This window comes from Balaenoptera acutorostrata, chromosome 13 (assembly GCF_949987535.1).
Source record: "Balaenoptera acutorostrata chromosome 13, mBalAcu1.1, whole genome shotgun sequence".
In the NCBI taxonomy this organism is placed as follows: domain Eukaryota; kingdom Metazoa; phylum Chordata; class Mammalia; order Artiodactyla; family Balaenopteridae; genus Balaenoptera; species Balaenoptera acutorostrata.
Genome location: NC_080076.1, coordinates 1,145,941 through 1,172,418, shown reverse-complemented (window position 1 = coordinate 1,172,418; position 26,478 = coordinate 1,145,941). Strand labels below are relative to the sequence as shown.

General features: G+C 39.5%; 1 protein-coding gene across 9 annotated transcripts in view; it reads left to right on the top strand.

Moving 5' to 3' along the window:
• Nucleotides 1-26,478, top strand: part of ATP9B (ATPase phospholipid transporting 9B (putative)) — a 231,072-nt gene that overhangs the window by 27,177 nt on the left and 177,417 nt on the right. For 8 of the 9 annotated variants that reach the window (XM_057526452.1, XM_057526448.1, XM_057526449.1 and 5 more), the window contains 2 exons: nt 9,945-10,053; nt 22,340-22,398. In XM_057526452.1, the coding sequence (XP_057382435.1) occupies nt 9,945-10,053; nt 22,340-22,398 (168 nt within the window). The remainder of the gene's footprint in view (nt 1-9,944; nt 10,054-22,339; nt 22,399-26,478) is intronic. The other variant, XM_057526456.1, reaches the window with a different exon arrangement.

Below are 26,478 nucleotides of genomic sequence, written 5' to 3'. Positions count from 1 at the left end.
GGCTTTCTCTAGTTGCGGTGAACGGGGGCTACTCTTTCCTTGCGGTGCGCGGGCTTCTCATTGCGGTGGCTTCTCTTGTAGCACAGGGTCTAGGCGTGTGGGCTCAGTAGTTGTGGCTCGCGGGCTCTAGAGTACAGACTCAGTAGCTGTGGTGCACGGGCTTAGTTGCTCCGCGGCATGTGGGATCTTCCCGGACCAGGGCTCGGACCCGTGTCCCCTGCATTGGCAGGCGGATTCTTAACCACTGCGCCACCAGGGAAGCCCTATTATTCTTGATGACAAAATTATTTGAAAAGTCAAATGTCTAACACTGGATTGTTTAACTGTGCTGTATGCCATGCATTGTTGGAATACTGTGCTACTGTGTACCTTTGAAAATGATGTTTAGAAAAAGTAATAACACTGCAGGTGTCCATATTAGAATAAATGGGGAAAAGTGGGTTAAAATATGTATGGAATGAAATACACAATTCTTTGATCAGCCCCCACTGAGTCTGTTTCTGTCCAGCACTAGTCAAAGCAGTGTTGATTCAATAGTGAATAAGCAAACCCTGTCCTAATAGAGCTTATATTCTGGGGGAGAAAGACAATTTAAATCATCCATAATGCCAGGAAGCCTGCCATGAAGCCGTGAAGCCAAAAATGTAAAGCAGGATATGGGGGTGGAGAATGACCGGGTTATTTTAATAGGATGGCTAAGGAAGTCGCCTCTGATGGGGTGGCATTTGACGACATCTGGACGATAGGAGGGAGTGAGTGGGCCGTGTGCAGAGCAGGTGTTGCAGGCAGAGGGCACAGTAGTTGCCCAAGGTCTGGGCGCGCTGGAGTGTGTGGACGTGCGACTGTGGTGGGAAGGGGGCCCCGAGGGGCGGTGGGCGCTCAGATTTCATCCTGAATGGGATAGGGGCGTGTGTCTGTGTGTTGCATATGTCACACGAGGGAGAGCACTGAAGCTTACACCACAGTTTTAAAAGTTGATTTTAAAGCCACACAGCCATGGAGAGGGAACATAGGTGACTTTTTCTTCTTTCTTTTCTCTCACTTTTCTTCTCATTGGAGGTAACCTCTATTCTGAATTTGAGATTAAATTGCTATGTATCTCTTAATAATTTTGCTACTTATGTTTGTATTATTAAAACAAGATGCACTGTTTTTGCATGCTTTAAAAATTCTATGTAACAGTTGTCTTACTCTAAGTATCCTTTTGTAACATGCTTTTTTGGATTTACATTGATTTATAAAATTGATCCACGTGGATACATACATATTTAGTTCATTCGGTTTTTCACTTCTCTAAAGTATTCCATTGTATGAATGTATGACAATTGATTTGTCCATCCTCTTGGGAAAGGAGACTTTTAGGTTGTTTCTAATTGTTCTCAGTTACAGACTGCTGCATGATCAGTTGAATTGTGTGTTACTCCTTACGCACTTGTGCCAGAAATTCTGTAGGCTGTATGTGCCCTCATTAAAAGTGCTGTTTATTTTGTCCGTTTTCTGATAAAAGCAGTCTAGCGTTACAGAGATTTTAGAACATGGAAAAAATACTTGCTGATGCTGAAAACACAAACTTATTTATGGTTTTCATGTGTTTATTTCTAGCACCTATTTTCTATTCCTAGCTGTATTTAGCACTTAAATACTATTTTCTACCTTGGGTTAAATTAATTTTAACTCAAACAATGAGTATCTGAGAACACAAATTCTTCTTAAAAATCTAAAGTAAAATATATTCATTTGTATTTTGCTTTTCTCTTTTGCCCTTATTAACTCTGATTTAACTAGCTTTTAACCAAAGAAAATGTTCTGTTTTGATGGATGCTTTCTGAAGAATTCAGTGTTGTCTGTTCACAGATGGACCTTGTGGACCAGGCTTGGACTGAGTGCACAGCATACACGGGCCTCTCTAGTTTCTCTGTTCTCTTACGAGAGCTCATTTCCAGTTCTGGCTTGGCTTTTAGGTCCTTTAACTTGAATTCTCAGGTTTTTTGAAGTATTTTATCTTTTTTTTTTGACGTGAGAAATAAACTTTATTATAGTTAGATAAATACCTCAGCACGAACCTCAGTATCCACATCAGGGGACCATCATTCTGCTGTGATGATGTGTCCGTGCTCCAAAGACCAGAGGAAAGCCCCGCGCCTTCTTCCATCCCGGCCGCTGCCTGACACACGGGCGGGCGAGGGCTGCCCCGCTCCCCTCTGCCGGCTGCCGCACCCTCAGGCCTCCCTTCCCACCCTTCCCTCTGCTCCTCGGCTTGGCAGCAGCCACGGGTGATGCCTTTTCTCAGAAAACACAAAATGAAGATTTGTTAGTGTCTTTGCTTGCCCTGTTTATATGCATTTTAACCTTTGATTTGGCAAGAATCTCAAAGAAGTTGATGGGCGCATTAGGCTCACTTTTGAATCCACGAAGCTGACTTAGGGTATATTGGTTCTTTGATCCAAACTCACCTCAGAACACCTTTTAAATTTTTGAAAATTTAGATACTGTCTGTAGAAGATCTTTTTTATTAATCTGGGCAAAGTTAAAGAACCTTTAAACTAAATCTAAATCTAAAATATATATGTGTATTTTTTTTTTTTTTTTTTTTTTTTTAACCAAGGGAAGTATTCTTGATTTCTTCCTTGTTCTTTCTATGCCTGTGTATCTTACCCTGTCCCATGCCCAGGGCCTGGAATAGCAGGTGATCTTTATATCCACATTGAAGCTTTTGACATCTTTTCTCTGCTTGCACTCTAAGGTTCTAGAAGTTGCTCAAAAGAGGAATCAGTTAGCATTTGCAGATTTCTCCTAGCCAAAAACCTGCCAGTGAAGCATAAAGACATCTTGAAGCTGGTGATTATGAAATCTTACGTCTGATGTCCACTCATTTTAAAGAAAACAAGTTAATGCAAACTTCATCCCTTTGCTCTCTATCTAAAATTGGGATGTTTCTGAAAACAGTGATAGCTTAATTAATAATCTCTCTATTTCAATTACTCCTGGCAGCGTTATTTACTGGCTTCAGCTCTGAACTAATTTCTGTTATATTTTGTTATATAATAGAAGAGTAAACTGAAAATAAAGTGATTTCATTACATTATTGGATCAGAATGAAGATTACCTTTCATACTGTTCAGATTTCAGAACACTTCTTCAAGGCAAAGCTGCTGTAATCAGAGTAACAAAATGGATTGTAATGCTTCTATCAAAATTAATAAGGTGGAGTAGATCTATCCATACAAAAGATTTTTAGATAAAGAAAATACGGATTTTTAATCTGTACATCTTCCACATAAAATATCTTCCTGGTGCTCTGTTAATACATAATTGGAAACCAGATAGGCTGTGTAGGTTGGAAATCAGTCTGTGGGGGACTCTGATTTTCAGTCTGATTTTAAAATCCTTCCTTCTATCCACCCTTTCTTGTGAGTGTCTCTGTGAATTGGAGGTGTGGGCAAAGTATGCAAAGGAGAAAACAAAATCAATCGTTTGGAATCCTGCCATCCAGAGACAACCCCTGTTTACATGAACTTTGTGACCCTGACAGAGTTACTTTTTGTGTTTCAGTTTCCTTATCTGCAGGTTAGAGCTAAAGGTATGCGTCTTGTAAGGTTTTTGTGGCATTTAAAAGGTAATTCATTTAAAATACGTAGGAGTGTCTGGCATATACTAACCCCTCAAAGGTGAACAGATGTGGTAACATAATCAGTGGGACCTTTTTCCTCTTGACCAAATTATGTGTTGTTTTGACACTCACTCCACGTGGTTCCTGGGTTATATGGAGGAATAGAAAAGAATCCCTCTCTGTGATGTAAGATTGCATCACGGGCTGTGGACAGGCCATGCGAGACATTCTTGTCATCCAGTGCTGATGCACCAGTGCTGTTGCTTCTGGGGGACAGTCTGTCACGGTGACCCTCTTGAGTGCAGTTTTGGTTTTTCTAGGTAGCAGTGCTGTAGCCGACATCTCTGAGCTGGTTGGTGCTGAGGTCATGGGCAGGCCCAGCTGCTCCTGCAGGAGACTTGTGTATCCACATCTTCCCTAAACCACCCATCTGTTATGAGCCCAGACCTCTTCTGACGTCTTAACCTCAGAAGATGTAAACTTGAAAAGTAGAGGCCCATTGGTTGTAACTCCAGTGGTCAAGAAGGAAATTGTGGCATCAGCTTGCCTTTCCTTTGATCTGTTTTATGTTCCTAGGCTGGTCACTGGGCGTCTTCTCAGAATATATGTGCTAGAGGTGGGCATGACGGTGTGGGAGGGACCCCTCTTGGCTGTTTCTGGTCCTACCCGTCTATTATGTATCCAGAGGAACGTTAGACTTGGAATGTGGTCTGGAGCAGCTTAGAGTTGTCAGCAGTCCTTGCCTGTGACCGGGACTCTGCTTCCTCTTAGGAGTGTTGAACTCCTGTTTTTAGAAGTTGGGACCTGCCCCTCTTTGGTGCATCTTCTCTAATATTATCACATTAGAAGAGGGAACTTACTTTCACTCCTTGAGTTCTTAGGAGCACTAGGAACTAGGACATTTTTTGTGGTTTATAAACTTAATAAATTCAGAGTTAAATTTTGCTGTCTTTAAGCCGTAGGTTTAAAGGGTAAAAATTGGATTCATCTGGAGAGTTTAAATACCATTTGTGCGGGGGTGGGGGGTCAGTTCCCTGGAGATTAGAGGTAAAGGTACATATTTCAGGTAGGGCCTGAGCAAATCTGTGTTGCAAACAATTGTCTGGGTGATTCTGATATGCCTGTCTGATAAAAATCACTTCTTTAAAAATACTGTCTTCATTGTGTAAATGATGTATTCCTGAAAGTCATTCTCCTCTTGTCTCTCAAGGTGAGTCAGTCACAGGTAGAATTTTAAGAAATTACTTCCACACCATCACATGAGTCTGTAACAGTAAATATTCTCCTACACGAGAGCGGCTGCAGAGAACTGTATTTTTTGGATTCATAGATGCATATTTTTCATGTTACTGAAATTGTGACTTATAAACGGTTTATGTATTTAAAGTGATATTGTCTTCCCACCAGGACTGTTACTAAATTAATAATGATGTATCTTTTTTTAAAAAATAAATCTATTTATTTATTTATTTATTTTTGGCTGCGTTGGGTCTTTGTTACTGCGCACGGGCTTTCTCTACTTGTGGCGAGCAAGGGCTAGTCTTTGTTGCGGTGCGCGGGCTTCTCCTTGCAGTGACTTCTCTTGTTGCGGAGCACAGGCTCTAGGCACAGGGGCTTCAGTAGTTGTGGCTCACGGACTTAGTCGCTCCATGGCACGTGGGATCTTCCTGGACCAGGGCTTGAACCCGTGTCCCCTGCATTAGCAGGCGGATTCTTAACCACTGCGCCACCAGGGAAGTCCCAATAATGATGTATCTTAAAGTCAACAGCATCTTTGAATTAGGGAAATAAAATATTTCATCATATAAGAGTATCATAAATTTCTTATTTGGACTTTCAGGTTTCCAGTTTTTTCATATTCAGTGCTGGGATCCTTGATTTTATTTTATTTTTTTCTTTAGGCTAAGTTTTTAGAAGTGAAGCTGCTTGGTTAATATGTGTATAAATTTTAAGGCTTTTGATAATACTAAATTTCTTAAAGCTAAATTTTTTGATATTTGATGCTTTTATTTTATTTTATTTTTGTCTTACCTTTGCTAACCCTAGCTCTAATAAAATGATGAATTTGCATTCAAGATAAGAGTACTTCTCTGCCCCCAACTAATAGTTTCTTTGATGACCACTTTATTTCATCACTGCTTTGTCATGACAAGTTACCAGCTTTGGAGAAGCTGGCCATTTGTCCCTAGAGCACATACTTCCCTCTAGTATGGAGATACTTGGTCATAATATAGAAATCTCTCTTGTTCTTAAAATTTTGTACTTTGCACAGCTAACGTACTTTTAATGGTAAAAGACTGGATGCTTCCCCCTAAGGTCAGCAGCAAGACAAAGATGGCTACTCCCACTGTTTCCATTCAACATTTTATTGAAGGTAAAATGAATAGTGCAGTTAGGCAAGAAAAAGAAATAGGAGGCATCTAGATGGAAAAGAAGAAAAGCTATCTGTCTCTATTCGCAGGTGGCATGATCTTGTATACAGGAAAATCTAAGGAATCCATGCACACACAAAAATATTGGAACAAGTTAGTGAGCTGTAGGGTACAAGATAAATATACAAAAATCATTTGTATTTCTACACACTAGCAATGATGATCTGAAAATGGAATTAGGATAACAATTCTGTTTATAACAACATCAAAAAGAAAAAAAATAGGAATAGATTTAGCTAAAGTGCATATCAAAAACTATAAAACATTTTTGAAAACAATTAAAGAAGATCTAAGTAAATGGAAAGTCGTCTCATGTTCAAGAATTGAAAGACTTAGTATTACAATGACAGGACTCTCCAAACTGATCTACAGATTCAGTGCAATCCCAATCAAAATCCCATCTGGCTTCTTTTGCAGGCATTGACAAGCTGATTCTAAAATTCATGCAACAATGGAAGGGTCCCAGGGTAGCCAAAACAACCTAGAAAAGTAGATCAAAGTCGTAGAACTCATACTTCCCCATTTTGAAACTTCTTACAGAGCTGTAGTAATCAAGAGAATGTGGTACTGGTAGAAGGATAGATATGTAGATCAAGGGATACAATGGTGAGTCCAGAAATAAACCTTTATGACAAATGGATTTTCAGCAAGGGTACCAAGACAGTTCAATGGAGAAAGAGTAGTCTCCAACAGGTGGTGCTGGGACATTTGGACAGCACGTGGGAGGGATTGAAGTTGGACCCCTACCATAGCATACACAAAACGTCACTTAAAATGGATCATAGACCTAAATGAAGCTGAAACTATAGGACTCCTAGAAGAAAGCATGGAAGTAAATCTTTGTGATCTTGGACATTAAAAGCCCAAGTGACAAGAGAAAAAACTTGAGTAAGTTGGACTTCATCAAAACTAAAAACTTTTGTGCATCAGAGGACACCATCAAGAAAATAAAACGATAACCCAGAATGGGAGAAAGTGTTTGTAACATCATATTTGTAAGTCACATATTTGACAAGGCATTTGTATCCAGAATGATATAAAGGGCTCTTACAACTTAACAATTAAAAGATTAGTTGACCCAGTTAAAAAGTGGGTGTAGGATCTGAATTAACATTTCTCCAAAGAAGATATACACATGGGCAATAAACACATGCAAATTGGTGTAATCGCTTCAGAAAACAGTTTGGCAGTTTGTCAGGAAGCTTAACGTCGAGGTTACCGTATCGCCCGTCATAGGCAAATCCACAGAGACGGAAGGTAGGTTAGTGGTTTCCAGGGCGGGGGCCGGAGGGGGCATGGGGGGTGGTTGCTGTTGGGGTTTCTTCTGGGGGTGATAGAAATAAAATAAATATAATATTATATTTATAATATAAATATAATATAATAAAAATAAATGCTCTAGAACTACATGGTGCTGACGGAGGCACAACTCTGAATAAACCAAAAAGCTGAAATGCATGCTTTAAAAGCATTTTAGGGAATGTGAATTAATCTCAACAAAACCGTTACTAAAAAAAAAAGTGTGCTAAAGGCCCTGCTATGTGAGGCTCACACTCTGCCCATCGTCAGCTGTCTTCAGCGTGGCGGTGGCAAATCCCTGGCGCGTGCCGTGCCTGCCTTCCTCTCTGCGGGTGGGGCCCACCAGCAACTGTTGTTCGTGGCTTCTCTTTCTGATTCCAAGAGTAGCTTTGGAATACTTCTTAAAATAGTGCTTTTAGCAACCACTGGAAAGACACTGGCAAAGACCGGATGGGAGACGTCATGGTGTTGCAGGAGACTGCTGATAGTGTCCTGGCGTTGGAGGATAAAAGCGGCATTGAGTGGGCCGTGAGGCTAGAGGTCTGTTCTTAAGGCTGTGCTTCAGCGAAGGAGCGTAAACAGCAGGGACTGTTGAGGTTTCAGGCAGTGAATTGCTGGGGCCCATCCCTGGAGGAGGATTTTGCCACATATTTGTCAAATTTATATTGTAGAAGATACTTTGGGAACCGTGTGGAGGGATGACTTTGCGGGGGATGAGGCTGGAGGCGGGAGGCTGGCCCAGTAGTGATGGTGGCTGTGAGAACCGAGGGGGCCTGGGCCAGGCTCCCACATTGGCGCTGAGAGTGGTCCAGGCCTCAGGCGTGCTGGGAAGCACAGTCAGCAGGTGGTGATCCGTGATGACACCGAGAGTCAGAGAGCAGTAGTGACGCTTGCAGGTGGTGCCTGTACCATGAACGTCAAGACTGAAGGCTGCTGGGTGAGTGGAGAGCTGGGCCCGTGTGCACTGAGCCTGGAGCCTCACACCAGCCTTCAGGCACGACTGCTTAAAGAGGACTGCACTTCAGTAAACACAAGAAACATTCTCCAGAGGCCTACTTACTTTAGCCTATTGGTTAGATGGAAAAAAACCTATGTAGAGCTGATTCACTTTGCTGTACGGTAGAAACTAATACAACACTATAAATCAACCGCATTCCAATAAAAATTAATTTAAAAAAAAACAATAAAAGCGGGGATGGCGGACTTCCCTGGTGGCGCAGCGGTTAAGAATCCGCCTGCCAATGCACGGGACACGGGTTCAAGCCCTGATCCAGGAAGACCCCACATGCCGCGGAGCAACTAAGCCCATGCGCCACAACTACTGAGCCTGCGCTCTAGAGCCCACGAGCCACAACTACTGAGCCCATGTGCCACAACTACTGAAGCCTGCACACCTAGAGCCCGTGCTCCGCAACAAGAGAAGCCACCGCAGTGAGAGGCCCGCACACCGCAACGAAGAGCAGCCCCCGCTCGCCGCAACTAGAGAAAGCCCGCGCGCAGCAACGAAGACCCAATGCAGCCATAAATAAATTAGTTAATTAAATAAATTAAAAATAAATAAATAAATAAAAGCAGGGATGGCAAACCATGGGCCAAATCTGGACCTCCCTCTGTTTTGTACAGCTTGAAAGCTAAGAATGGTTTTTAAACTTTCAATGTTTGAAAAACATCAAAAGCAGAATAATATCCTATGACATATAAAAATTATACAAAATTTAAATTTCAGTGTCCATAAACAAAGGTGTTCTTTTAATTCAAAAAAAAAAAAGAAACCTGGAATAAGAGATTATTGTACTTTCAATGGAAATTCACCCAGTGTTGTGTAATTTAGATGGTACACTGGAGCATGTTTGTCATTAACATGAAGCCTACTGAAGAGGTCTCTGTTTAATCACAGGGAACTTGAAGAATATTCTTGTATTGTGTGTCAGAAAATACATGTGTAGCCTTTAAAAAAGATGGATGTAGCCATGTGTCAGTAACAGATTTCACAATAGATTACAGGTATACAGAAGTTTTATTTCGATAGCATCAAACTCATCTGTTCAGGTTTTTACTTAACAAAATGAGAGAAGAAGAGCACTATGGCCATACCTGTGCTCTCAAATGCACTTGCGTGGTAATGCATGATGTAAGAAAGTTGATGTGTAAGTGTCGTATATGGGAATTGTTTTGTGTTCCTAAATGCTTTTATTCTATCAGAAAGATTTAAGTGCACATATTATAAGATTTTTATGTCAGTCTTTGTTAATTTGCTATTTGAATGCCTGAGTGTTCTAAATATAATTCATGGGTTTATTGAAGATTGATTTCTTTTTCTTTGGGTTACTAAATATTTTCTGATGTTTGGCTTGAAGTACATATTAAGGTGTGAATTTTTTAAATTTTCTGGGGTATAGTAAGAATTATAAATCTTTCACTGTGCATTACTATGTTCCTTTTGTAGTGTTTGTTACTTTTGTCTTTTTTCTTTGTTTTCATTTATTGTGTATTTTACAACTAATGTAAATTGAAGGAAAAAAAGTAAAGCTAAACAGTAAAAGAATTTTCCCTTTTTGTTGAAGTCCAGTTTTCTCAAATACTTTGTTTTATTTTGTTTAAAGGGGTTTGTCTTGGCTGTTACTATCATGAGGGAAGCAACTGATGAATTTCGGCGTTTTCAGCGAGACAAGGAAGTGAATTCACAACTATACAGCAAGCTTACAGTAAGAGGTGAGCAAGACACTTTTAATTCAGTTTATCATTGTTTAATGTAATCATCATTTTAGAATTAACATAAATGCAAGAAAACGTCTTAATTTTGTTACTGAAAATAGTATTATGCGATTGTGTGTTTAATTAATTTTCTTATAATAATATAATGCATATAATTTCAGGGTAGCTTTTTATTCATTCTCTAGATGCTTGGATGTATGTGTTTATGAATATTAATATATACACAAACCCTTAAACGCATGCACACATACACATACATAAATATTAATAGTTTTAGAGTGCGCTCTGTTACAGTTTGTGTATAATGCACATGTACTGGAGACACATGAAACTCAACTGGTGTGCACACACTGTGAAGGGTAGTTATCACTTCCTCTAAAGTCTCTCTTTGCTTTAGATTTTAAACACAATCATTAAGGTCAGACATCTGGTATCATGGCCTTAAACTATCCTTCAGGAAGAGGACTTTGAGCAGCTGAGGCAAATGTCGTGATCCAAAATGGTAATGACGTGTACCGATGTCCCTGTAACCTTCATTTAAGGCTTTAACCCCTGCCTAGTTTATGTTTTTGAGAGTTGTTTATTTGGTTTTTCAGTCCATTGTAGAAAAGAAGCAATGTATTAGGGAGAGAGTGGGTGAAGCTATTACAGGTAAGCGTGATGACAGTAGAAAGTGACAGTGAGAAACTAAATGGAAATTCATAATGACTCAGAGCCTGTTTAAAAATGGAGAAGTTTAGAGTGGAGTTTATGTCTTCTGTTTATACGTGGACATTTGTACAATGAATTATTATTATTTTTTAGTTGTCCAAAAAGTGTTTTTATGCTTTATTGGGATATTTTTCACATAAAATCCATCCATTTAAAATATACAGTTCAGTAGTTTTGCGTATATCACAGAGTTATGAAACCATCACCACCATCTGATTTCAGAACATTTTTAACATTCTAGAAAGAAGCTCTGAATATCTATTAGCAGGCATTTCCCACTCTTGCCGCTTCCCTATCCCACTCCAGCCCCAGGCAACCACTGATCTACTTTCTATCTCTATGGATTTGCCTGTTCTAAACATTTCATATAAATGGAGTCATGTAGTGTGTGGCCTGTTGTCACTGTTTTCTGACACTTGGCATCATGTTTTCAAGGTGCATTCATGTTGCAGCACATACCAGTACTTAGTGTCTTTTTGTTGCCAGGTGATATTCTACTGTATGATATATCATAAGGATGGACATTTGGGTTGTTTCCACTTTTAGGCCATTATAAATAATGCTGCTGTGAACATTTGTGTACACGTTTTGTGTGAACGTTGTTTTTATTTCTTTTGTATATATACCGAGGCATGAAATTACTGGATTGCACGGTAATTCCATGTTTTTGAGGAATTGCCAAACTATTTTCATAATTGGCTGCACCGTTTTACGTTTCCACCAGCAATGTGAGAGGGTTCAGTTTCTCCACATCTTCAACAACACTTGTCTCTCTTTTTGACTGTAGCCATCCTAGTGAGTGTGAAGTGGTATCTCACTGTGGCTTCAGTTTGCATTTCCCTAATGACTAATGATGTTAAATGTCTTTTCATGTGCTTTCTGGCCATTAGTACATCTTCTCTGGAGGAATGTTTATTCACCTCTTTGCCTGCTTTTAAACTGAGGTATTTGTTTTAATTGTTGAGCTGTAGGAGTTCTTTCTGTATTCTGGATTTAAGTCCCATGTTAGATACATATGATTTGGAACTATATTGTCTCATTCTGTGAGTTGTATTTTTTCTTTCTTGATGGTGTCCCCTGATACACAAAAGTTTTAATTTTCATGAAGTCCGAGTTCATCTGTTTTCTTCTTTTTGTCGCTTATGTTTTGGGGTTGTATCTAAGGAACAATTTGCCAACCCAAAGTTACAACAATTTACTTCTGTATTTTCTTCTAGGAGTTTTATAGTTTTAGCTCTTACATTCAGGTCTGTGACCCGTTTTCATTTTGTATTTTGTGTGTGATATGTGATATGGTTTCTCATTCTTTTGCATGTGAATATCAAGTTGTCCCAGTATCATTTGTTGAAAAGACTGTTCTTTCTCAGTTGAATTGAAAAATTAATTATTAAAAAGCTTTAATGCTTAAAGTATTGGCATGGTAGAGGAAAGGTGTGTTGTAGAAAATAAGGTAAGCTTTAGCTTTGGGGAAAAGAATCCCCAGAATGGCCAGGTAAATTAGGTGTAACTTTGGTTTGTCTATTTTAGAATACAGTATAGGTCCTGGCTTATGTTTTAAATTGTTTTGTATTGTGGAATTTGGGCTGAGCAGAGATTTGTTTCTGGGCACTAATTGTATCATTCACAAATAAACGGTGCGGTGACGTCAGCAAAAATGACAGAGTACGCAGCTCCACAAATCAAGCAGAAAGTGGCAGAGCTAACTTCATCAAAACTCTGGAAAACAGTCAAACTTTACAGCATCCAGGTGATTGTAGCATCCAGGAAAAGGCCGCCTAAAAATCGTAGGGAAGCTTTTTGGTATTTTCACCTGCCCTTGCTCCACCCCCTCCCTGTCATGGCGCCCGCCTGGAAGACAGCAGCAGCCATGTTCCCAGTCTGGGCTCTGGCCCTGGCCCTGGAGGGCACAGAGCAGGACGAGCTTGCAGAGCATTGTGTCTGTCTGTCTAACCTGTCTGGGGGATACTTGAAGGACTGACCCAGTTCGCTCGCCTGTCTTTCACCTAACTTGGGATTCAGGGCAGGAAAGCTGAAAAGCTGCAGGCGTTTCTTCTTGTGTAAGGCTTGGGTACAGCCAGAGTAGCCGGGCAAAGATTAGTTGGGGTTCACACACGAGAGTGTCACTTCCAGGCAGGAAAAGATGCGAGAGAATCCAAAGTGCCCCTGTTTGCTCGGGGAATTTTGAAAGCTGCATTCAAGGCCAGGGCTGGATGCAAGCTCAGAAAAGGCCTGAAAAGGTCTTTTGCTTCTGACCAATTTCTAGGCTCAGGGCAGGCGGAAGCGAAGGCCGAGGCAGAGTTATAAACAGCCAGGCTAAGTGACAGGGTCCCCAGCACAGAGCCACAGTCTGCAAAGGCTGGGAGAGGCTGTTCTTCCTTTCTGTCTTCTTTCTTCCCTCCCTCCCTCCCTCCCTCCCTCCCTCTTTGTCACCATATGTGACAAAGAATACATGCTTTACAAAAATAGTTTAGAAAAGTCACTAAATATACATGGCTATAGCATATACCAAGCAGCAAAACAAACCTAGAAGAGGGGGAAATAGCTCATTTCCTGGGTTACCAGATAATAATACTCAAAATGTCCAGTTTTCCACAAAAAATTACAAAGCATGCAAAGAAAGTGTAGCCCATTCACAGAAGAAATTAACAAAAACTGTCTCTGAGGAAGCCCAGACATTGGACTTACTAGACAAACACAATGTCATCTGCCTCAGATATGCTCAGGAAGCTAAGGGAAACAATGGACAAATTGCTAAAAGATACCAGAATGATATGTTAACAAATGGAGAATATCAGTAAAGGTATGTAAGTTTTAAAAAAAGAAGCAAGAAATTCTGGTGCTGAAAAGTACAATAGATGAAGAGAGAAACTCACTAGAGAGTTTCAGTAGCAGATTTGAGCTGGCAGAAGAAAGAATCCGTGAACTTGAACCTAGGTCACTTGAAATTATCCAGTCTGAGGAGCAAGAAGTAGAATGAAGAAAAATAAACAGATCCTAAGAGACTTGTGGGGTAGCGTCACGTGTATTAAGGTACACGTGATGGGAATCTTAGAAGGAGAGGAGAGAGAAAGCACAGAGAGAATATTTGAAGGAATAATGGCCATTAACTCCCCGAATTTGAGAAAAGACGCAAATCTACACATTTCAGGAAGTTCACTGAACCCCAGAAGGATAAATGCAGAGATCCACACTAAGACACATTGCCATCAAACAGTTGAAACCCCAGGACCAAGAGCACACCCTGCAAACAGCAAGAGAGGCAGCTTAGCACATACAAGGGGTCCTCAGTGAGGTGATGAGCCATCTGCAGACTTCTCATCAGAAACCTTAGAGGCCAGGGGGAAGTGGGGTGATGTTTTTAAAAGTGGAAAAGGAGAAACCGTCAACAGAAAATTCTATGCTAGTAAAACTATCACTCAAAAATGAAGCCGAAATTAAGATATTCCCAGATAAATTTAGAATTAAAAATAGGGACTCAAACACAAATACACATATACCCATGTTATCGCGGCACTATATACAGTCGCCAAAAGGTGATGGCAGTCCAGATGTCCATCAGTGGATGGATGGATAAACAAATTATGGTCTGTTCATACATTGGGATATTGGGATATTATTTAGCTATGACAATTAATGAAATGCTGATACATGATAGAATGTGAATGAACCCTGAAAATACTGTGCTATGTAAGAGAAGCCAGACACTAAAGGTCATATATTGTATGACGTCATTCTTCTGAAATATGCAGAAAGAGGTAAGTTAATAGATAGAGAATGCAGATTGTGGTTGCCGTGGCCTGGGGAAGTAGGGAATGGCAGCTGCTTAATGGGTATGAGGTTCTTTTGTGGTGATGAACATGTCTTGGAACGTGACAGAGTTGGTTGCACAATACTGTGAATGTCCTAAGTGCCACTGAATCGTTTACCTTAAAGTGGCTGACTTTATGTCATCCTCACCTCAAATAGTATAAAATGGTGAGGAAGACAGACTGGGATATATCTTTTACAGTTCTGTAATATTTGAATTCAACATACTCTAAAAACAATTTCAGTAGTTTCATTTCAAATGCAAGTGAAAATTCACGTTTTTTAAAAAAATTGGTCATCATTGCCTGTGATCTGAGAAATCGACATTTCCCATGTAGATAGATGACGGTAACGACAGCTGCCCTTTTGGACTCCCGTGTGTATCAGAGCACTTCACTGCTCATTCACATAACCACTGCCCAGGGGTGGCTGGTGTGGTCTCCAGTGACAATGAGAAGCCTGAAGCTCATGCTAAATAATTTGCCCTAAGTTGCCATCCTTCTTGGCAGAGTTCGTATTTGAACCTGGACCCTCTGACCTCAAATTCAGTGTTCTTTCAGCTGTGGCACATTGCTTCGTGGCTGGTTATTCTGATGTAAATGATTGATAAGTAAAATTTAGTATATAGAAAGTGCATGTGTATGCTTATTATTGAGTATAGTTTAAAATTTATTTTTTGAATGGCATTGATTTCTTTCTGTGATTTGTTGTATCATTTTACAGCATGTGAACTTTTTATATTTAGAGTTCGCAAGCACATTCTTGTAGAAATACATTGAGAAAATGTTGTGTTGTTATTTTTTTCTTTTGGAAAGGAAAGCCACTTCCACTGTTAAATATGCTAACGTCTTGAAGGTGCTGTGTTTGGAAGCAGAGAATATTTTAACTCTGGCATATGACCTTAGTGAACACGGAATGATTTTTAGTTTGCTCTTTATTTCATTGCCTGATAAGCTGCTTTTCTTGCGTGGGAATTTTCCATACCTGTTGCTGCTACCTTCCTTCCTTTCTCTTTATGACTACTTGTATTGTTCATTATCTCCTAGTGAATAGCACCAGAGGCAGAGTCAAGGAAGAGAAAATAAAATAGATTTTCCTACTTCTTGGCAGCTTTTGCAAAGAGTTTGAATTGTGTGGCCATTCTACTTTTGGATTCTTGGAAACAATGCTGTTTTTTTCCCTTGTTGCTAGGGAGTCATGTATAGATTGTATACCTTGTTTGTAATCATGCAGGTGGCTAGTTCACAATTCATTTCCACAAATATTTACTAAGTACCCACTATGTGTTGGGTACCATGATAACTTGATGAGATTCAAACATGGATAAGTCCTGACTAAGCTTTTTAAAGAGCTCATGCAGTCAGTATTCTAGCAGATAGGATCAATTCAGAAGTCTTCGTTTATTTGTTTGTGTTTTCATCAGCCGCCGGATCTCAGCAGGGCTAAGTTATGTCAACCACTATTAGTATATTTCCCAAATTTAAACCTAAAGCTAACATGGAACTTGATATTTAGAAATGAAACGAATTAATTTTGTGCTGCTGGGTCCTTCATACAGCTTGTGATGATTGTTTTCCAGTATATCTTAGTTATTTCTTTTTTATTTTTTAATAAATTTATTTATTTTTATTTATTTATTTTTGGCTGCATTGGGTCTTCGTTGCTGCGCGCGGGCTCTCTCTACTTGTGGCGAGCGGGGGCTGCTCTTCGTTGCAGTGCGCAGGCTTCTCACTGCACGGGCTTCAGTAGTTGTGGCTCATGGGTTCTAGAGCGCAGGCTCAGTAGTTGTGGTGCACGGACTTAGTTGCTCCGCGGCATGTGGGATCTTCCCGGACCAGGGATTGAACCTCTGTCCCCTGCGTTGGCAGGCGGATTCTTAACCAGTGCGCCACCAAGGAAGTCCCTTAGTTATTTCTTTTACTAGTTCTGGCATTTTGTCGTTTAACATGTTTTCAAGTATTCAGACATAGGAGAGAGAGAAAAATGTCTGTGACTTGAGCCTTACATAAATTACTTGTGTTTGTGTGTTCGTGTGTGTGTATTTGAGAGAATGTGAGGGAGAACATTTGCATATTTACATGTCTCTCGTGGTCCAGTTTCCTTGCCAAAAAGGAAGCTTATCTGTGCAGAGTATAGAAATCCTTTATTCCTGTGTGTTTTAGCTTCTTTGATTCATATTATCAACACTGTGTTGTCGTCCCACACTTGTTAACATTCTTACTCTGTTTTTTTTACATTAAAAAGATTTTTATGGAATGTCGAATGAAATTTTGTCATCTTTTAGTGAAATCGACTCCATTTGTCAGTAATAATCATTCCTTGAAAATCAAGAGATTTTAAAATCCCTCGTTAGTGCCTTTTACATATTGTCTATGCAATATGTCACTTTCACTAAGTCATCTTTCTTGTCTGTGATCTGAGCAGCATTTTAAAATACACTCTTCCAATGCTCATTCCAGAATGTTCAGCATACACTATTGCATTTTTACTCTAAGTAACATTTATCAATCCATTACTGTATGTCAGGCACAAAGACTTCACATGCACTCCCTCGTTGGTTTGGTTCTCTGCAGCTGTATCATGGTGGACACGTATCCTCAGGACTGGATAGACAGGCAGGAGTGGATGTACATACTCATTATCTGCGTAGCTGCTATTTTTTTCTTAGGTCTCCCTGAGAGGACCTGTATGAATTCATTTCTTCATGATACTAAGCATTTAACATTTTTTATTGCATTGTTTGGCGATTAGGGGCTGGAACCCATGAGACGTAACTTTAAAAAATACTTGCTTGCACGGAGTACCTTCTCACGCAGACAGCGTTTCGTGTCTGTCTGGATGCTGGTAGCATCCTCTGCTTCCCTCCAGCGACTGGCATTACTCTGCTGCTTACCCTAATGACTGGACTCCCAGCCACACGTTTTTTTAAATTTCCAGTTTGGTGGAAAATGCTCTCATTGTATTTGCTTGCTGTTTATCTTTTAACACTTCACTGTTTGTTTCTTATCCTTTATGGAAGTTTATTCCCCCGTTGTTCCTATGTTCACCTTTACCTTATAATTTCTCTACTAAGATAAATTTATCACATGGGGCAAATATTTTTATCTTGTTTGATTAATTTTTTCATTTTTTTTAAGATGTAGATACATTTATAGTTTTTATGTAGGCAAATCTTCTGATCCTTTCCTTTGTGTTTTTTTTTTTTTTTAATTAATTAATTAATTAATTTTTGGCTGTGTTGGGTCTTCATTGCTGCACGCGGGCTTTCTCTAGTTGCGGCGAGCGAGGGCTACTCTTCATTGCAGTGCGCGGGCTTCTCATTGCAGTGGCTTCTCTCATTGTGGAGCACGGGCTCTAGGCGTGCGGGCTTCGGTAGTTGCAGCACGTGGGCTCAGTAGTTGTGGCTCGCGGGCTCTAGAGCACAGGCTCACTAGTTGTGGCACATGGGCTTAGTTGCTCCACGGCATGTGGGATCTTCCCGGACCAGGGCTCAAACCTGTGTCCCCTGCACCGGCAGGCAGACTCTTAGCCACTGCGCCACCAGGGAAGTCCCTCCATGTGACTTTTAGAATCAGTTTGTTAATTTCTATTAAAAAAAAAGCCTGCTGGGACTTTGATTGAAATTGCATTGAATCTGTAGATAAATTTGGGGGAGAATTGACATTTTAATAGTATTAAGTCTTCTGATCCATGAATGAGATATACCTCTTCCTTTATTTAGGTGTTTTAAAATTTCTCTCAGCAATACTTAGGGTTTTTTTCAGAGTATAGGTCTCTCTCTTAATATAATATGATGTGGTATAATATAATATAATATAGTATAGTATAAAACTTATTTCCCAACTACCCACTTTGCTTCATAATCTGTTTTAAGTTAGGCTCCTACCTCCACACCCACTTAAAATGTTGAGAGAGTTGGGGGAGAATGCCATTCCCACCCAAATAATGAAGACAGGCCCGATAACCTGCTGATGTCACGGGTGGTGGTCTGCCCAGGAAGCAATACCTGTTAATCTGAAGTGACCTTCTAGAGGGCTCCTTATATGCGATCAAGTCCTTTTTTAAAAAGTTGCGTAATTATCTCTCACTCTTATCTCCTTGTGTGTGTTTTGTTGGGAAGTAAGTAATTAGTGCATTTTCATCCTTATTTGATAATGTCTGTGTCTGGTTAGATGTGGTCTTTATGGTTATGCTGTCTTCAGTCCATTCTGGCATTTGACCCATTTTAACTGATTAGGCGTAGAATGGTTATCAACTCCTTCTGTTCTTTTAAAATGGGTTAAGTTTGGATATGCATTTGTGAAGAACAAACTAAATGTCCTAGAAGTGCACAGGATCTGAAATTTGGTAGACACTCAGGTGTTTGAATATTTATAGCATTATAGCATTTTAAGCACATTGTGTAGCAGTGTGTATAAAATCCTGCTGATGCTTATACAGGTTACAGAAGGCTTCATGGGGCTATATTTGCTGTGTAATTAAGGAGGTCTGGGGAGGGAGGGGTTTCAGTCAAAAGGAACAGCAAGTGCAGAGAACCTGTAAGAACAGGCAGGGGCCTCACACGGTTGTAGGAGAAGGTGCCAGACTAAGATAGAGCAGGAGCAAAGGGAAACATAGACAGTAGATGAAGCCGGAAAGTTAATTTGAGATCAGCTGTGAAGAATGTGTATACATGCTGCAAATCTGATTATCTTCTAAGTAATTGTCCAATAATGGAGGGTTTGGGGTGAGGATGAACATAATCCTTAATTTTTCAACTAGCTCGTTTGGAATTATGCTGAATTCGGGAAATAATAACAGTGGCGACCATTTAGTTGTGTCTTGTCTCTACAGGTGACGCTGACGAGTGGCAGTGAGAGTGGTAGACAGGGCGCATGGTTAGACACTCTGCAGGAAGAAGAGTGGCTCTTGGAGTGATTTTTGATCTCTCTTCGGAGGAGCCAATAAAACTTGCTTCATGGGGCAAGTTAGATAAATGCTTTCCTCCCGTGGGGAGGAGCACATAAGCCGTCGTACTTTCGAGGCACAGTGGCGGGGAACATTTACTGCTAGAAAGAAAGACTTACCTGCAGTGGTTTAGAGAGAGGAAAGGACTGTTGTTACCTTACTTGGTAATATTCACTATTCACTATTTCATCAAAAGAAGAAGGCTGGTAAGGTACGACTTCCTGAGTACATACTTGACAGTAAATGGAATAGGATATTTTTAAGGAAAACTGTCATTAGGTTTAAATACTGGTGTACGCATTGAAGTATCTTTGTTACTGTATTTAGAACTTGCTTCTATCAAGCGTAGCTCTGAAGTTACTAAATTTTAAATGCCCATTCAATAAACACTGTGTTGTTGATGGTTCCATTGGTTTGTGAGAGCAGGTGGCCGTTGTGTGTTTTCTATGTGCTGTGACTTGTAAAACTTAAGGAATATCTCTTGTTACCAGTCTCTTCCAACTCTGATATTAGTACGTTGCTAGCTAGGATCAGCTATCAGTTCAGCTCACAAAGGGTGGCCAGAAATCAAACCGTTAGTGGAGGCGTGGACTGTGCAGATGAGGCTGCGGAAGGTCTTGATGCTGGGCTGTCGGTGCAGGACAGGTGCATGGGCAGTGGGTGGCTTTCCTCCATCTTTCCTGTCGGGTGCCTTCCCTGTTCTTTGGGAAAGAGAACAGAGAAGTCTGTGAGTTCATGTGACAAAGGCTGTAAAGGAAGTGCAGGCAGTCCCCTGAACACAAGGTTAGAATTATTAGAGAGTTCAAAACTGTTGAACAATTTGACCAGTTCTTCAAAATTTAGAAATGTGTACTTTGAACAGGTGAGGCAGATTATCATACTGGTTTGATGCTGTGCTGTGTTTAGCCTTCTTGTATTTTGTTCATGTTGTAATATTATAAGAGTTGAGAACTTTCAACAGTGCATTTTACCATAAACTGTTTTACTTAACCATGTAATTGCTAGTAAGTTCCATAGAAATGAGTAGCGATCACAACTAATGCCTAAAAATTAAAGGCTATTAAATATAAATTGTGTTTAATTGTGTCTCACATTGTTACCATGTGAGAGAATAATAAATCTCAGAAATGTAAGGTCTTGATTAAGGAGTCAAAAAAGGATGCGTTTTCTTTGTTTCAAAATAGTTTAAAATTATTTACAGTTACTACATCTTATGACTGCAACTATTTCTTTTTCTCTCTTTTTTAAATGTGTCTATTAAAATGTAAAAAAGCAGAAGGAAGGAAAAGTGGATTGGAGAATAGAAGAGAAAATAAAATTAAATGATAAGACAGGAATTCTGTTGAGTTAATACTCAGGGAGTATGAGATCAGTGGTATGTCTTTACTGCCTGATGCTTAGCTATAAAAAACATAATAGTGGGAGTACAGACCTGAAGCTTGAAGTGACCAACTGAAAAAAAAGATTTAAAGTAGACATTCTTTTGCAAATATGTTTTTTGGCTACTAATTGATGTATACTTATCACTTACGAAAATATCGTAAGATTTGCTTCACATGCAATTCTAAAGAACTTTGCTATTTTATAATATGAATAAAAAGTAGCTTCATCTCCCCGCAAAAAGTAACTCCAGCCCTTATGTATTTATTGTATAATTGAGGAACGTGGAAAAATATAACAGCAAAAATACAATATTTACAAAACTTTTTGATATCCTCAAGACAAATTGTTAGGAACTGGTATAGTTCCATTGAAACTCAGCTGCTTTAAGAGGTATTTAGGAAATAAGGCTTTATAATAAGTTGAATTGGTCTAAAAGTCAGTGTAATGACTGGTAATGTTAGTATTTGATAATGTAATATGAACTTAGCTCTTGTTCTGTTAGCTTTCAGAATAAAGTGAATGTAATAGAAGTGGACCTTTTCCCATGTCAAAACAGTAGTTACAAAAATGTAAAGGCAGATCCATAAGGCTGTTGCTGGTTTCAAAAGGGAGATGGACAGAGGGAGGGAGACCAAGATAGGGAGGTGGGGAGAGAGGGAAGGAGGGGGAGAAACAGAGGGGCGAAGGGAGGCAGGGAGGGAGGAGACACAGGGAGCGAGAACTGAACCAAGTCCTGTTGCTGCTTCAGGACGATGTCTCCCATTGTGCACGTCAGCTTCTCACCTCCTCTCTGTGGCACTGACATGGTGTAGATGTTGTGTGTTAGATTTTGTAAGTGATTACAATGCACTAGATACTAGAGAGACAATTTAAGAATTTACATAGTATACCATGTGGAAGCATCACTTTTTGTGTAAATCTCTAGACCTTAGTTTTCAGTCCTGACCTGTGTCTGTAAAGCTACTAGTGGAGGGTGATTTTACATGTAATTTTCTTCGTTTCTTTTTTCTGTCAGTTATGTGCCAATCAGTACTATCCACAATATTAATGTAAGGATTTTACATCTCCATGTTACTCAGCTTCAGTCATCAAATTATTTTATTTAGTGATATTTTTGATCATCCATAACTTGACTCAGACCTGAAATAATGGCAGATGTGGGAAGAACTTTCCAGATGGAATCCTCTTCCCCATTCTCGCACGTCTTTTATTGGGGGATAGTTAACTGTATTTGGGAGTTCACTAGGAGAAGTTAATTTTTAACGACTGTGTCTATCTGAAATAAATTTATTTTGAAAGTATAAGTATAGATAAATTTCTAAAGTGTTATTTTTTCCTCCCAAAGTTATTTCTAAAGTATTATTTATCAACTGAAAGTTTAACTCTGGTGTGCTATTATTTCCTTGAGTTGATTATACTTCTTCTTTTTTTTAAGGTAAAGTGCAAGTTAAGAGTTCAGACATACAAGTTGGAGACCTCATCATAGTGGAAAAGGTTGATGCATTTTTAATATATTTTAGACATGTATATGCCAGTTATTAACATTTAGCCTGATTGCAAGTAACTTTTGAATCTGAAGGAAATTGTTTGAGACATGTATTTTAAATCTTAACATCTTTGTGTAAGGTTTGATATATGTGAAGAAAAAAATATAGGTTTTTGTATAGTCTGTTTTGCTAAAGTACATTTCAGTGTGTGTAGGTAGTCATATTTTGTCTAAAATAAGACATGTTAACTGTTTATTGTTGCATTATCAGAATTATATCTTTTGACCAAAGAATTGTATTAGTTAGAACCTATTTATAATGGAATATGTTTCAGTTTCTAGAGCTTCCTTTTTCAGACAGATGTATTATGTGTAATTATTGGATATTAATTCTTATGGCTTAAAAACTTAACGAGGGGAAAGTAAATGGAAACAAAAGAGGATTAGAAAGAAAAAGTTTAGGTCAATGTAGGAAGAAGCCATTTTAAAAACCCCACAGTGGTCAGAGGTGGCCGTCGACAGGCCGCTACCGGCCCGGAGTCTGGAGGCCTGGGCTGTCTGCCTTTGCGGAGAAGCGTTTCTGCCTGCACAGCCTTCCTGAGTAATGGTGACTGAGGGCATAGTCTTTTTGTTTTTCCTTTTTTAAGGCTCTAGAACAACATTTTAAAGAATATAGAATGAGAGGTTTTCATAAGGCCTCTTACAGAGGAGTGTGAGCCCCTGGTACCAGCTGATATCCACATGGGAACCCATGGGAACATACCCAGCCTGAGCTGCCTCGTGGGAAGGTTTAGTGAGAGCCTTCTTCCTCAAGAGGAAAGTGGTCTTCATCTCATTGCAGTAATCTGTACACAGAGAATGTTTTGGGCTGTGTTTGTCAGATTTTACAGAAAGGAGAAAATTAAACATACTGATTTGCAACTTATTTACGTAGTGTTCAGTTATATGGATACTGTAAGTTACTAACTTTTGATCCATTGTTAGATTTTGGATGGTTTCTCTCTTCTGCTGTGAGAAGTGCTATAATGAACATTCTGGTACATACATCCTTGCAGGACTCTATAGGATAAATGCTGACAAGAGGGATGGCTGAGCCGTATGTTAGTCATATAAATTTTGATGCAATTTTTAAGGAACACCAACATTTGTTTTCTCAAGTTTCTGTGGTCCGGAATCTGGGTGCAACCTAGCTGCACCTCCTGGCTCTGGGTCCCCCTTAAGGCTCTTAGTCAAGTTGTGTCAAGGTGTCAGCCCAGTAGCCATCACCTCCAAGTTCCACGGGGGTGGAGCTGATGCCAGTCTCACTCTTGGGGTTGTTGGCAGGACTTAGTGCCTCTTTGGACTCAGGGCCTCAGTTCTACGAGCTTTTGGCCTGAGGCCACCCTCATTCCTGGCCACATGGGCCTCTCCACCAGGCAGCCCACCACCGGCCTGCCAGCAGGAGGGGGAAAGAGAGAGTGTGAGTGCCAGCAGAAAGGTTGCACAGTCTCCGAGACCTAGACTCCAGAGTTTTCCTCTTGACTTTTAGGAGGATGTCTCGTGTTTGTTGTGTTGAAGGTTAGGATAGAATCTCTCTTTGTGAGTCAAATGAGTACTGTTTGGCCTTTTCATTCTTTCATCTCTTATTTCCTCCTTAACTCTCCTATTTACCCTTTTTTTCCCATACCTCTGCTGTTTAGTTTGACGTAGTGGTACGCTCACCTTCCTGTCTTCCCTCAGTCCCCCCATTTTTACTGAGTAACAGGTGCACCCTTCTTGGCCATCTCATTAGTCATACAGGTAGATGTGAAAGAGAGATCTACATCTGTGTCTGGGTGTTCCTCTTCAGTGTCTCTCTGGCCTCACAGGTGTCTTCTCCATCAGTAAGAAAGATTGGTGAGTGACATAGGCCTCTGTAGACATCCAGGTAAAGGTTTTCCTTTGATGTGGAGCTGCACCTCTGTGTGTTTGTTTGTCATGTCAGTGTCCAGTGGATAGCACGTTGTGGATGACACACCAGTGTTACATATATGTGAGCATGTGTGTGGTATCCTGTGCTACTCTGAAATTTAAAGATTTGGTAGCAGAGCGAGAGGGAAGACCTCTAAAATGTTTTCACTAGCCTTAAGGAAGCACTGCTGCGTACTAAAAAATAGGGGTGGCCCCACTTACCTGACTTAGTTTCTTATAGTGCCAATTGTACTTCCATTTTCATATAAAAATTTTCATGTATTTTACTCTCCTGGAAAACATTGAGTATTCTGAAGTTTGATAACATAGTTTCCAGTAACTACTGGGAAATGATAAATTTTTAGTAGTAGATTCATGGTATTTGTCAAACCAATTTTGTGATTTTTGTAGTGTTAAAAGATTTTTTTCTTGCCAGTTGATATAATCATCATAAGGAAATAGCAGAGATCTGGTAGCAAGTGGCTTTGTCCTTCTACTTTTTATTTAAGAGTTCTGGGAATACTTACCACTAACCAGAAAAGCTATTTCTCTTTTATTTGACCATATTCCCATTTATAAATTAGTGTTTGGATATTTCCATGGTGGATTTTATGTTATAGGATAGTTGTAATTTTTTATCTTAGCATGGAATTAAAATTAGTACATCGATATTCATTTTATGGGTATTTAGAAGAATAATGCTAATCAGCTTTGGCTCAGTGTTACAGACGTCAGTAGCCGTAGAACGTGGGAGAGCAGCAGCCTGGGACAGAGAGTGGAAAGAGGATGGCGCGGCCTTCAGTGTTCACTGCATCCGGGTTTAAACTCCTAGTTCTCCAGATTCAAATTCAGCCTAGGAGAAGTATGTCTTTGACATGTACCTGGAAATTGGGAGGGTAGGACCTTTCAGAGTCAAGGTCAGATGATCCTTTATGCATGCAAGGTGAAGCAAGAAATTCCAAAGATTATCTCCCAGCTTAATAAGGAAACCTGAGCAGTATCTGAATTCTTAGACAGATGTATGTATCAAAATCTCAGCAAGGTTTTTTCTTCGTTTGTTTGTTTTGTTTTTAAAGACAAAATAAGATTTTTCTAAAACTAATTTGGCAAGGCACAGGCCCTAACATGGCAAAAACAACCTTGACAAGGAGAATAAAGTGAAAAGAGTCACTCTCCTATTGTTAAGGCATACTTCCTACTATATTAATTAACATAGGGCAGAAGAAGGGTAGAAACAAAGATAATGAAACATCAATGGAGAACCCAGAAATAGACCCACCCCAATATGCTCAAGTGATTTTTGACAAAGTGCAAAAGCAATTAAAATGGAGGATGGATAGCCTTTCAACAAAACAGGCTGGAACTATTGGACATCAATGGGTAAAAAATGAACCATAATCTAAATGTCACACCTTATATAGATATTAAATCAAAGTGGACCAGGGACTTAAATATATAATGTAAAACTGTAAAACTTTTAGAATAAAACAGGAGAAAATATTTAGAATCTAGTGTAGGAAAATAGTTTTTAGACTTGACACCAAAAGCACAATGCATATAAGGGTGAAATAGATAGATTGCATCATTAAAATTAAAAATTTGTGCTTTGTGAAAGAACATGTGAATATGGTGGAGAAACAGACTGGGAGAAAATATTTGTAAACCATATATCCACAAAGATTTGTATCTAGAATATGTAAAAACTCTTAATACTCAACAGTAAAAAAAAAAAATCAAGTTAGAAAATGGGCAAAAAAAATAAAGAAACATTTAGCCAAAGAAGACATACAGGTAGAAAATAAGCATATGAAACGATATTCAACATCATTAGTTATCTGGAAATGCAAATGAAAATACAGTGAAATATCACTACACATATAGCAGAATGGCTACAATGAAAAATGATGACAGCACGAATGCTGGCAGTGACGTGAAGACAGTGGATCACTCATACAATTCATGTGGGGATATCAAATGTTACAGCTATTCTGGAAAATCATTAGACAGTCTGTTAAAAAACTAGGTATACAACTATCATTTGACCCAGCAGTTGAACTTTTGGACCTTTATCACAGGTAAATATTAATTTAGATTGGCACAAAAGCCTGAAAATGAATGTTTATACCTGCATTATTCATGATAGCCAAAAATCAGAAACA